At 54.6% G+C, this 13,051-nt stretch overlaps 1 protein-coding gene across 2 annotated transcripts in view; it reads right to left on the reverse strand.

Annotated features, from left to right (window-relative positions):
* Positions 1 to 2,954: 2,954 nt before the first annotated feature.
* Nup210 (nucleoporin 210) overlaps positions 2,955 to 13,051 on the reverse strand; it is a 100,059-nt gene continuing 89,962 nt past the window's right edge. The window contains exons 34-40 of one of the 2 annotated variants that reach the window (XM_004859991.4): positions 11,075 to 11,198; positions 9,899 to 10,045; positions 8,662 to 8,912; positions 7,022 to 7,238; positions 5,534 to 5,629; positions 5,370 to 5,453; positions 2,955 to 4,648 (exon numbers count right to left, since the gene is read on the reverse strand). In XM_004859991.4, the coding sequence (XP_004860048.2) occupies positions 4,548 to 4,648; positions 5,370 to 5,453; positions 5,534 to 5,629; positions 7,022 to 7,238; positions 8,662 to 8,912; positions 9,899 to 10,045; positions 11,075 to 11,198 (1,020 nt within the window). In that variant the 3' untranslated portion in view covers positions 2,955 to 4,547. The remainder of the gene's footprint in view (positions 4,649 to 5,369; positions 5,454 to 5,533; positions 5,630 to 7,021; positions 7,239 to 8,661; positions 8,913 to 9,898; positions 10,046 to 11,074; positions 11,199 to 13,051) is intronic. The other variant, XM_021240398.2, reaches the window with a different exon arrangement.

Consider the following 13,051-nt stretch of genomic DNA (forward strand, 5'->3'; position numbering starts at 1 on the left):
AGTAGCTGGATACAAGGTCAACACCCAAAAAGCAATAGAGTTCTTGTACACAAATAACAGACTCACTGAGAGAGAAATTAAGGAAACAATTCCTTTTACAATAGCATCCAAAAAAAAGAAATATCTAGGAATCAGTCTAACAAAGGAAGCTAAAAGGCCTTTACACTGAAAACTACAGCACTCTGAAAAAAGAAATCGAAGAGGATATAAGAAAATGGAAAGACATCCCTTGCTCCTGGGTAGGAAGAACCAATATAGTGAAAACGGCCATACTTCCAAAACTACTATATAGATTCAATGCAATGCCGATTGAAATTCCAACAATATACTGCACAGAAGTAGAGAAAACAATCCAAAAATTCATTTGGAACCAGAAAAGACCTAGAATAGCTAAAGGAATTTGAAGCAACAGAGACAAGGCTGGGGATATCACAATCCCCAACTTGAAACTATACTACAAAGCTACTGTGATAAAATCAGCATGGTACTGGCAAAGGAACAGACCTGATGATCACTGGACTAGATTAGAAGATGCAGAAACAACTCCAGACATGCTCAGCCATCTCATCTTTGACAAAGGAGCCAACCACCATCACTGGAGGAAAGATAGCCTATTTAATAAATGGTGTCAGAAAAACTGGATTTCAACCTGCCAAAGATCGAAACTAGACCCATACCTATCACCATGCACTAAACTAAGATTGAAGTGGATTAAAGATATAAATATTAAGACAGAAACTCTAAACTTGCTGGAAGATAAGTTAGGTAGAACTCTTGAAGACATTGGCATAGGAAAAGACTTCATGAACAAAACCTCAGCATCACGGGAACTAGCAGAAAGAATCAACAACTGGGATCTCATCTTATTAAAAAGCTTCTGCACTGCAAAAGAAACCACCAACAGAGCTAACAGACAACCTACAATATGGGGAAAAAATGTTTGCAGCTGTACCTCAGACAGAGCACTACTATCTAGAATATATAAAGAATTGAAAAAAATCAGACCCCCCAAATTCAAAGACCCAATTCAAAAATGGGCATCTGAAATGAATAGACATTTCTCAGACAAGGAAGTAAAAGCAGCAAACAAATATATGAAAAAATGTTCAACATCACTCATCATTCGAGAGATGCAGATGAAAACAAACACTGAGATTCCACCTCACCCCAGAAAGAATGGCTGCTATCAAGAAATCAACAAATAACAAATGCTGGCGGGGTTGTGGGGAGAAAGGAACCCTTCTCCATTGTTGGAGGGAGTGCAGACTGGTGCAACCACTGTGGAAGTCAGTATGGAGATACCTCAAAGAACTAGGACTAGAGGTCCCATTCAACCCAGCTATTCCCCTGCTGGGTATCTTCCCAAAAGAATTAAAAGAATCATACCACAGCAATATATGTGCTCCCATGTTTATAGTGGCACAGTTTGTAATAGCTAAAGCTTGGAAACAGCCCAGTTGCCCATCAACTGGAAACTGGATAAGGAAGATGTGGTTTTTTTATAAAATGGAGTACTACTCAGCCATAAAGAACGAAAAACTAGAGTCATTTATAGCTAAATGGATGCATATCGAGGCCATACTCTTAAGTGAAATAAATAGGACACATGTGTAAATACTGAATAGTTTCTCTAGTGTGAGAAACTGATAGTGTAAACAAGGGTTAAAATGATTAAAATGAATAACTGATAATTTGAAATAGGAAAAAAGGCCCAAAGACAAAGGAGTGAAGGGAGGGGAAGGGGAAAGGAAAAGAGAGAAAGGAAAAACTATGAGAAAAGAAAAAAAAAGGAAACAAAGTCTATGTAAATAGGGAAGGGTGGAGGGGGTGAAGGGCACACAGGTAATGGGGAAAAAAATAAGAACCAAGATTCATCATGTACAGGTACAGACACCTAATGATAAATGTAAACATATTGTATACCTAAAATGGACCAATAAAAGAACTTAAAGAAAAAAAAAAAAAGGATGCTCACCCCTCGGGAGAGCAACTACAGAGCACAGAGCAGACTGTCAGCCCCACCAGGCTGCAGCATCTGAGACGGGGGAAGGGGGGATGCCCAGCCATCTCTATTTCATCCAGAAGAAGCCAAGGCAGTCAGTTTCCTGGAGTCCAGGGGACCCTGAAGGACTCCTGGGCACAGGCCTGAGATGTCTTTATTCCTAAGCAGGAGGCAGGAGAGTTTGTCTCTATACCATATCTGGATACAGTGTGACACCTGGGTCCTGGCAGCCTCTTTGTGCTTCAGAGGGGCCTTGCCTAGGGCAATGCTGACCTCTATGGAGTGTGCTATGTGCCAGGCAGGCCCTGTGCGGAGCATCTGGCATTGGCTGAAAGTGCTCTAGCTCTTCCTAGTCTGGGAGCTGCTAAAATCAGGCCTGGTCCCAGTGGGGTAGGGTGGTGGGGTCAGAGGATGGTGACATGGCATGGGGAGTACTGTGGAATCAGAGGCCTGCAGGACTGGAGAGCAGCGGCCCCCATGCTGGGGCTCCCGCTGTACCCCGAGCCTTCCTCTCAGGGCTGGGCCTCTTCCTCATCTTCCCCTGTGAGAGTCTGGCCAGTCACTTCCTTCCTGCCCAGAGGCCGCACAGCGGGACTCTCATCTAGTTTTCTGGTAACCGGACAGGCACCATGGCCCATTTCTGGGAAGGGAGCAGCGCAGGGGCACGCAGGCTAGAAACCTCGGAGCCTGGGCTGTGGGAAGTGGGTACAGGCAGAGCCCACCTGGGTGGCAGACAGCGGGGGCAAAGGGAGCTGGGAAGAGAGCCAGCTGGCCGAAGGGGCACAGCCCGAGAGAGGACCGGGGTCTGCCTGGGAAGGAGCGGCGAGGCTCCATTGTCTTCAGGCCCTACTCCCACCCGGGCTGGGCTCCTGGGGGTGACAGGGAGACTCAGGAAGCAGAGAGGGAATGTGCGCCACCCCGGGCCGCCTGTCCAGCAAGGACCATGCTCCTCTTAAGAAATTATACAGAGCTTTATTAAATAAAACAAGGAGAAAGGAACTTATGGACATCCAGTTTGTCAGTGTGAGCTCAAGTAGTAGGCAAGGCACAAGTCATCTGCTCTCCAGCTTCCTTCATCACCCGTGGCATGGCCGGAAGGACCGAGGTGGTTCACATTTGACCTTCAGAGGCAGACGGCCCTGTGGAGTCGTGTGCCTTGGTGTCCCTGTGTGGCTGGCTCCGGGCAGCCTCCAGATCTCCCTGAGGGTAGCGTGGCCTTGCGGCCAGGAGCAGAAGCCCTGTACTCCCCAGGTCTGAGCTGACAGGAGCGGGGCAGAGGAGGGCTCCCGGCTGTCACTTCCTTGGGGTGTCCTTCCTAGAGGGCAGGCTGGGCTTTGGGGCCTGCTGGGAAGCTGCCTGGGGCCTGGGCCAGCAGGGAGTCAGCTGACCTGGAGAGGCTGCCTCCCTCTGTGGCTGGGCAGCAAAGGCTCAGATCTGCTGAGGTACTGCAGTGTGCACCTCCCAAAGACAGGTGACACTGGGTCCTTGTGCTGAGGGGAACATGGTGGCGTCACAGAACAAATGGGGTGGGAGGTCCCTGCTACCAGCCTGAGAATGTCCCCACGCTGCGGAGGAGCCAGGCAGGGACAGAGTAGAGGGATCCCCCCTGGGGATGGCCCAGCAGGGATGAAGCCACATCCACTGGGTGTTTCAGCGGCTTCTGAAGCACAGGACCAGAGGACGAAGGCTTTTCACAGTGGTGCCAGAGGGCTCAGCTACCCAGGGGCTCCGGACAGTCATCCTTAGGCTTCCAGGGCCAAAGCAGGCAGGCCCAGGGCAGTCGAATTTGTTCGGCCACATTTCCTAGTAGCAGCCAGACTAGGAGAAGATTTCACAGGGGGAAAACCCACACCAAGGGCTAGGGAGTAGCTCAGTGGTAGAGCACTTGACTAGCATGCTTGAGGCCCTGGGTTCATCCCCAGCACCACACACACGCACGCGCGCGCGCACACACACACACACACACACGTACCCCAAACCCCAAAAGCAACTAGAAAATCCTTTCCCTGAGACAACTACAGTAACATCATCTTCAGATACCTTCTAACAAGAGTTTGCAACTGCTCCAAGTGTTTAGGAGACAGTGGTCTGTAACAATGCTAAGAAAATAAAAACATAGTTGAACTGTGTCCAGAAATCCTAGACAGCTACGCATGATGGAATGGGCCGGCCAGTCTTAGCTTTGCAAGACTTGGAAGAGAAATTTTGTTGTTGTTTGAGACAGGCTCTTGCTCTATGGTCCAGGCTGGCCTTGAACTTTCGATCCACCTGACTCAGCCTCCCGAGTGCTGGGATTACAAGTGTGCGCGATCGCATCCAGCTCTGGAAGGGAAATTATAAAAAACAAGCCTAAAACTCCTACATATGAGAATAAGCTAATAAGCACAACTAGACCTCCACTCTACGAAAGCAGAGGGGCAGCGAGGGTGGGCCGGGGCACAGGCGCGGGTCTCAAGGGCCTTGTTCCAGCATGAACGTGGCAGGGGCATCCCTGTTGCCAAGGCATCGTGGGGAGCTGTCATCAGCACCAGACTCTGGATGCTGGCTAGCGGGAGGCGTAAGCTGGGCTCCAGAGCCCTGAGGGAGGACTGGCTTTGCGAGCAGGAGGCAGCGTGTTGAAAGGGCTCAGTGACGAGGCAGCGAAATCTAGGGAGAAGACAGGAAGTGAGTGTCATGGGTTGCTGGACATTTCTCTAATACTCATCAGCCAGTTCTAGTGTCTCTGAAGTCCCTGGTACACACGAGGGACACTTTCCTAACAAAGACCAGAGGGTGCCCCGGGAGCTTGCAGAGCTGACATGTGAGGGGCCAACATTCAATCTGCAGTGCCCAAACTGTGCAGCTGTCCAGAGCAGTCCTGTGTGTCTACATCCTGCTTGAGGGTCCTCTGCCCTGCACAAGACAGGCTGGAGCAAGCTCCTAAGAGTGCTATGGGGACCCATGAATAAGCTCCAAGGGCCCTGGACAATTTCCAACTCCTAGGAATGTTTTGAAAGAGCACATGGTTTTGTGGAAGGAAGCCCTGTCCTAGGGAAGCAGACTCCACATACTTCCCGGGGTGGACTGCTCAGCAGGCTTCTGTCCCGCTTGTGCCGGGCAGATCCTGCAGGGGGCGCTAGCCTGTCTGATGGTGCCTGGGTTTGTGGGAGTCACCCTAGGGTCTCTGCACGGTGTCCAGAACATCCGGAGCCCTCGCTCCTCCAGCAGGCTCTGCCTGAGACACAGGCACACCAGTTGGGCTGGCCTTGTCCCCCATGCACCCCAAGGGCAGACAAGGCTCAGAGCCCGACCCACCCTCCATCCCATGGTTCCTCGTCCTTCGCTAAGGCTGGGCCTGGCGGTGCCTGGCTGCGGGGGGGCGACTCACAGTGGGGGCTGTGCTGCGGGCTGGCTTGGGGCGTGAGAGCCGGAGGCGCTGTGAGCTCCCGGGGTGCAGAGACCATGTGGTAGGCTGTAGGAAGCACGACTGGTTAGGCTGGGAAAGGACAGGACAGACCTCCCAGAAACGCCGGAAGCAGGTGCCTGCCTTACCTATGATCATGACCGCCGACCCAGCCAGCAGAGCGAAGAGCGTGAAGAACATGACTTGGTAGGAATCGAGGAAGTGCTGAAAGAGGCTGCTGCCATCTGCCAGTGATGGAGAGAGCGGTTAGCCAGCCCACCAGGCCCTGGTGTTGTTCCTGCACTGCCTACCCGTGAGAACCCACCCCAACACCTGCTGCAGCGGAGACAGTGGTGCTCAAGCCAGCCTTAGACAGGGCAGGGACTTCCCAGGGTGCTGTGCTGCTGCCCGGGGCTCCAGCCCCTCCTCTTGGAGCCTGCTCTGCCAGGACTCAGCTTCCTTCTGGGCATGCTCTCCTCCCGTCATTGCTCAAGGCTGGCAGGTGGGCTTCTGTGCCTTCTCTGCCAGGGAGGGCCAGGCTGCTCCAAAGGCAAGCGAGGAGTTCTGAAGAGGCCAAGTGGCTCTCCTTGGGGCACAACCGGGAGCCCAATGTGTCCTGGCCAAAGCTGCGCTTCCTTCTCCTCCTCCCTCGTCCTCAAGCCCCCCACTGAGAGCTGGTCAGAGACCAAGCGCTGCCTTTCTGCTCCCTCTGCAGCCACCTCCAATCAGGCAGACAGCGCTGCCCAGGCCCCTGCTCTGCTCTGCTTAGCAAAAAGCGCTCCATGCCCACCCCGGGGTCTGTTGCACTGACTGCTTGGCCCTGCCCTGGCCACTCATCCTCGAAGACCAGCGACACAGCCCTTCTGTGCTGGGCCCTGCTGCCCACAGAGGAGACACGAAGCCCTTTCCTCGGCGCAGCTTCGGAATTGTTCTTTCCACTCGAATCTGCAATTCTGAGTCCTCTCTACACAAGGATCTAGCCTGTGACAAGTGACCAGCGGTGACTACAGAATAAGCGACCCCCTTCACTCAGCAGTGCCCGTTCACTGAGTGCCTACTGTATGTCAGAGCCCTGCTCTCGGGGTAGCCCCCACATACCTAGCCTTTGGTGTGGGGGTTGGCCAGGGACCCCCATAATGAACTGTTTCTCTAAAGACTGACAGTGGCAACTGTGCCAGCGGCAAAAGAAAAGGGCCAGGTGTCGGGAGCGTGGCTGGGATTGCAGTAGGCACCGAGATGAGATGCGGTATCGGGGGTGGCTTAGTAGGTCAAGGGATTATCTGGGGGGCGGCGTCTTGGCAGAGGGGTGCGTGGAGGACCGAGGGCTCGAGTTCTGGAAGTGGGAAGGAGTGTAGTGGGGCAGGGGGCACTGGGAGATGAGTCGGAATGAATGAGGAAGGCAGAGGGCAGGGGCCTGGGGCCATCGGAGGACGGGCTTTGCCTGGGGACTATGGGGCTGTGTGGGCTGCTGAGCAGAGGGTTGCCTTGCTGGGAGCAGACACGGGAGCAGGGAGGTAGTGACTGTCACCTCCAGGGACATTCTGCACCTGTGACTCTTCCAATTCTCACACTGCAGGTTTCTTCTGATACCCCAGGCGGTACTGGCCTGTCCCTCCCTGCCCCACCCCATGACTCACAGGGGCTGGGCCCGTGGCGGTCCATCACGAAGGCCACGGTGACAGGGATGGTGATGGCCTGGTTAGTGGCAGGGCTGGAGAAGGTCAGGGCTGTGGACAGAGGCATCTGGGTGCCAGCCACAGGGTCCGAGATGCCGACCGTGTATGTGACGAAGCTGGGCAGCCCCAGGGACTTCTCCTTCTGGAAGGCCAGCACGGCTGGGGACCCGGACTTCACCTGGGAGAGAAGTCAGGGCTGGGGGTGTGCACTCTGCAGTAGCCCTTAAGCTGGACACAGAGCACGCCCTTCCTGGGCCCAGGGGACACCAGTGGGGACCTCTGTCCAGACCACACCTCCCAGACATGGTGGTCTGGGACACTTTTCACACCCAGTGCACTGCCTGCAGAACTGGAAGCACTGCCTACACTCAGGGCTCTTGTTAAGGAAGGACAAATCAGTATCATCACTGAAGTCTGAACAAGCAGTGTTTTAAAAAACACTAAACCGGCTGGGGATTTAGCTCAGTGGTTCTGCTGCCTGCCTCGCAAGTGCAAGGACCTGAGTTCGATCTCCGGTACCAAAAAACCAAAAAACACTAAACCAACATGCAGAACCAGCAAGCACCATGCCTCCAAGGGAGCAGCTGGGCTCTGTGTAAGGCCTTTCTAGTGACAGTCCCTGCCCAGGCCTGGCACCCTCACCAGCAGCTACAGCCTCGCTCCTGGTTCCTGTTGGGAACAGCGGGACAGCAGGAGCAGAGGAGGAGCAAGCAGCAGCATCGGCAAGGGGCAAGTCCGTCATCATCCCCCCCCCCCATGGCTCCCCGGGGCCTCAGGGCTCCTTCACTGCCATGCCAGGCAGGTGGGAAGGGAGGCCGGGGACAGGACGCTTGTCCCCAGGAGGGATCAGGCCACAAGTGCACTTATCCATCTATCATGCTAAATGCTCACTCAGCACATCCTTGTGTTCTAAGTGCTGCCCTCATAGCTGAACTTCCAGCTGGGGTTGACCAGCAGATAAAATAATTATCAAAATTATATAGGTGGCTGGTGTGGGGGTGCATGCCTGTGATCGCAGCTACTTAGGAGGCAGGAGGACCCCAGGGTTGAGGCCAGGCTGAGTAACTTCACAAGACCCTGCCTCCAAGTAGAACTTTTTAAAAAAGGACCGGGAATGTAGCTCAGTAAAGTTGCTTGCCTGGTATGTGTGAGGCCTTGGGTTGAATTCCCGATATCGGCAAAAAATTTTTTTTAATTTACTTAGATAAATAGAGGAAAATTGTGTAAGGACAAATGAAGAGGGTAGGGCCGGGGATTTAGCTCAGTGGTTTTGCTGCCTGCTGCACAGGTGCAAGGACCCGAGTTCGATCCCTGGTACCAAAAAAAAAAAAAGAAGAGGGTGACAGTATTTTGATTTTTAAAAAGTCTAAACCAGGTGTGGTGTGCACATCCAGAATCCCAGCACTTGGGTGGCTGAAGCAGGAGGATTATGAGCTCAAAGCTGGCCTGCACTACACAGTGAGATGCTATGGCAAAAAAAAAAGTCATTTAAATTCTAACTGTGATTTTAAAGAGACGTGGCCTTGACACCCCACTCCTTCCTCTGGCTCTTTTCCACGACCTAGCTCCTGCCTGAATGGAAATCCAGGGATGCCCCTCACCTCCAAGCTCTGCAGTGTCTCCATGGCACCGAAGATCTTGACCTCAGAGCTGGTGTAGTGGTTGCTCAAAAGGATTTCAGCCTGGTCAGCGTAGAGCCGGGGGCTGAAGGGCACCTCTGCCCCGACATGCTCCTCGGAGGAGTGGCTGCCAGGGAGGGAGGCGGTGACCACCAGCACCGTCGTCTGGCTGCTCAGGTGCTTCAGCTGCATGTCTGTCAGTCTGCGCGTGGTGACTGAGCAGAAGTACTGGCCTGCAGAGAGAAGAGCACGTCACCTGGTCCTCTCTAGACCGGCTCCTCTAACTGGGAAACTCCTGCGCATCCTCCGGAGCCCTGGGGAGAACTCGCCTTTCTGGTCAACCCCTCTCTGTGACCAATGGCCCTCATTATTTCAGAACCTTCTTTTCACCAGATCCCCGTATGAGTGGTGCTCCAGGGGCAGGAAGCACATCGGAGCCAGCCTGGCCAAGAAGGAGGGCAAATAAATGGCAGAGGATACTCTGCCCTGATGGGGGGCTGAAAGTCAAGCCAGGGCTGACTCTGAGATGGCCTATGCCCCACTGCACCCGGGGGCTCTGTGACCTGTCACTGTTTGGACTCCAGTCCTATGCTCCCTGCTGACCCACAGAACAAACAGATGCTTGTGAAGCTCCGCACACCTGGGCCCCGGACGCTGGGTTTGGTCCCTTCCATGCCTGGGTGAGTCAACCTCCTCCTGTCTGCTGTGTGAGCCCCTGAGCCTAGGCCCGGCGCTTACACGTCCACAGGACACATCTGCTGTCCAGCAGACAGTGCACCTCGGCCAGCACGCTGGGGGGCTAGCCTGGTGCTGGCCTCGGGTATGCTCCGGTCCCCAGCATGTGCCCAGGACAGCCTTGACTATTTAATAAGGACGCCTCCTTCCACTTTTCTCCTGAGGCAGGGCAAGGCACCACTGGCCCCATTTCAAGGAGAGGTGGCTTAGCAGGAAGCAGCCTCACCCCAAGGAAAATGGCCAGGGCTAGAGAAGAGGACTCCAGCCCGGGTTTGGGGGCTCTGCATCCTTTCTCCCGGCTGTGTGTGGCAGTGCAAGGCCAGCCATTCCTCACGCTCCTGGGGCCACAGAGGGCAAGGCCCTGGTAGTAACCCTGAGCTGGATTCCCGACAACCTCCACCTGTCAGACAGATGGCCTCAGGAGCCACACAGGGACCTCAGACACCCACAAGACAGAAACCCTTTCAAATCCCTGCAGATTTACCCAGAGCAGCATCAAACCCTGGCTCGACAGTGAAGACGTCCTGTGCTGGGAAACTGAAGACATCTTGCTTGAACCGGAAGCGGCAGCCAATGAGCAATTCGGGGTGCAAGGTCTCAATGACGTCCTTCTGCGAGGGGGAGCACTCACCTGCAGAGCAGGAGGCGGTGAGGAGGGCCCCACGAAGGCTGGCAGGGCTGTAGATGGCACCTGTGCCCATACTCCTTCCCACATGGGCAGCCTGGGCTGCCCACAGCTTGGCGAGGATGATTCATAGAACCAGCTTGGTTCACGGAAACTGAGGGTATGTTATGCAGAAGGTCACCCTGAGCCCCAGTCATTTCGGCTCAGAATTCTTCGTGGGCTCTGAGCCGACACCAAGGGCCACAGCTGATGGCTGGGCACATTGACGCCAGGGGTAATGAGCGATTTATGTCTGGACATTAGGAGGGCGGGCAACAGTTCCCCACTAATACCCTGAGTACCACTTAGGGGGCAACAGAGTATTATCCACTTGCATGAAGGCAGGAAAGGAGACTGAGGCCGTGTAATGAGCCTGTACTGTTAATCGCAATGAGAAAGGTGTTTAATTCTACCAGTCAAGTGACTTAAAAAAAATAAAACCAGCAGCCTCTATTGAGTTATTTATTTCTAACAGCTGCTGTCCAGGGCTGTCACAGGCAGGGGACAAGGTATTATGTTTTATGCATGGCTTGGGAGAGGTAATTATAAAAATCAAAACCAGCAACCATTCTTGCTAAGTCATTAGTTTCTCCTATTAATGGTGGCAAATTGCAGCTTTCTTTGCTCTGGTGCCCTAGGGCTGATGGCGCCTCTGACTCAGAAACAGGCGATTTCTGGGAGCTGGCTCTTTCATGAAGATTTCTTTCATGGGCTTGGAGTGTGGAGGCCTCGGATTGCTAAGAAGCTGCACAGAGTGGATGAGTTGGGGCTACAGGCTCTCTCTGGGGTCAAGGTGAATTTGATAAGAAAAGCAAGGTGGCAGGTGGAGCTGGGTGGTAGAGCCCTTGTCCACTAGCACGGGTGAGGCCCACACTTCCACCCCAGCACCGGCCTGACAAAAGCAAAGCCCCTTCCGAAGGGTGTAGGAAGCCACTTCCAGCTCCCCTGACCTCGCAGGGCCCTCCCCAGACCGCAAGCCCCCACTGTGCTTCAGACCTCTTAGGTTCGAACTCCTATCTCCCACGGTGATGGTTACTCGGGAGGCTGTGGCCTCCTGGAAGCTGGTCTGGGCGGGGTGGACGTGATGGGCCACAACCCTCTTTGGGACGCTGACCACGACCTAGGGAAAGAGTGAGGAAGCCTGAGACATGAGTGCTAATTACCCGCTTCCCAGGTGATGGGACTGGGCCTCGGAGCAGAAGCGCCCTTCGGCCTTCGGGGGGCTGTGACTGGAGCTGGGTGGTCAGACCAGCATCCCAGCTCTCCCGCTGCATGGCCTTCCCCAACAGCAGGCCAGGGACAGACTGCAGAGCAGAATGCACTTCCCTGGCTGGCCTGGGCTGCGGTTTTGTGGATTTGGGCTAGAGGGACAGCCATGATGACTCTTCTGTTCATGAATTTGGTTAACCAGCCCTTGTAGCAAAGAGAGAAGAATCTGATTTATTCACAGCAGATCCATGTGAACAAAATGCCCAGAAAATAAGGCCCTAGGATAATAAGCCCAGCTTTCCTGTAATTGCCTTCACCCAAATGCCCCTGCCCACCTGGGCAGGGCCCACAGGCCCCAAACCTCCATGGTAGAAGGCAGACCTGGTCCCTGAGCAGGCACCACCACTTCCAGTCCTGCACAATCTGTTTCCAGCAGGCTGGGAACACCCCGAGAGCAGGGCCGAGGCTTCACCTCCCAGGAGCCCCCGAAGCTCCCAGGGCTCTTGCTGGTGTCGGGCCGCAGGTGGGCCCCTGGGGGTCCTGCTGCCCAGCACCTCCTCCTCTCAGAGTCACGTGTCCCCACAAGACTGAGGCTGATCACTGCTGCCCGGGCCTCGGTGCCCGTCCCCGTCTGCTCATCTACTCCTGACCGCCATGCTGGTCTGCCCTCCACTTCCCCAAATCCCCTAGCCGTCCCCAGACCCCCCTGCCAAGGCCCTGTGTTCCTGCCACACCACCTCTGCTCAGGGACACTGGGTCAGCTCCAGCCTTCTGTATGGGGCTCCAGACTCCGGCCGGCTGTCCCCCAGCTTCACATGAGGGGTGACACCCACCTCAAAGCCACTGTGCCCCCGATTGTCTCCCACCATCCTCTGCACTCCCCTCCCAGAGCAGAGACCATCATCAACCAGGTGTCCATGTCGGACCTGGGAGGCACTCCAAGCCCTCCTTCCCTCACCCCCACTTCCAGATAGTGTCAAGCTGGGGTGATTCCCTGCCCAAACCCACCCTCGGTTTCCGCCCCACCCACCTGTCCTGGCTGAACCTCAGTACTGGTCACACCCTGGTCTGTACCATTCTGACTAAAACAAAAAACCCCAACAAAACCCACTAGCAAGGGCCTTGCCTCTGTGCCCTGGACCAGCAATGGTGGCAGCTCATGCCCAAGAGGCGCCTGCAGACACTCAGCCCCACGCCGAGTGCATCCCAACATGCTGGTGTGTTTCATCTTCCTAGGGAAACTGAGGCTTGGGGACAACTTGCCCCACGTCTCACAGCCCTGCAGTGGCCAGGAGGGGCTCTGGGCCCCACGACCTTTTTGGGGACAGTGGGATCATACTGCATTGCCCAGGGTAGTCTCAATCTCACGGGCTTCTGCGTTCCTGCTGACTCTGTCCCGAGTAGCTGAGATGACCGGTGAGCCCAGCTGGCCCACGTTCTTCATCACTGCACCCAGCTACCCGTCACCTGCACACAAAGCCAGACCCAGCCTCTGCTCTCAGACCTCGCCCACCTGGCCACATGCAGACCCCTCTCCGGACCACTCCAAGGGCCTCTTCCAGGAAAGCACCCGTCATTAAAAACAAAGCACCTCTCTCTGCAACCTGCCTACCCAAACCGCACAGTCGCAGAGCTAAATATGCAAACTATTAGGTTAAACTGCTGGATTCGATCAAGCACATGCTGGCTCTCAAAATGAGATGCATTTGGAACTCAGCCAGACTGGGCTCATGGATTCATTCGCGGCTGCAGATAAATGCAAGA

The sequence above is a fragment of the Heterocephalus glaber genome, unplaced genomic scaffold (assembly GCF_053883595.1).
Source record: "Heterocephalus glaber isolate CG9 unplaced genomic scaffold, H.glaber_assembly_v1.0 deba00000768, whole genome shotgun sequence".
In the NCBI taxonomy this organism is placed as follows: Eukaryota; Metazoa; Chordata; class Mammalia; order Rodentia; family Bathyergidae; genus Heterocephalus; species Heterocephalus glaber.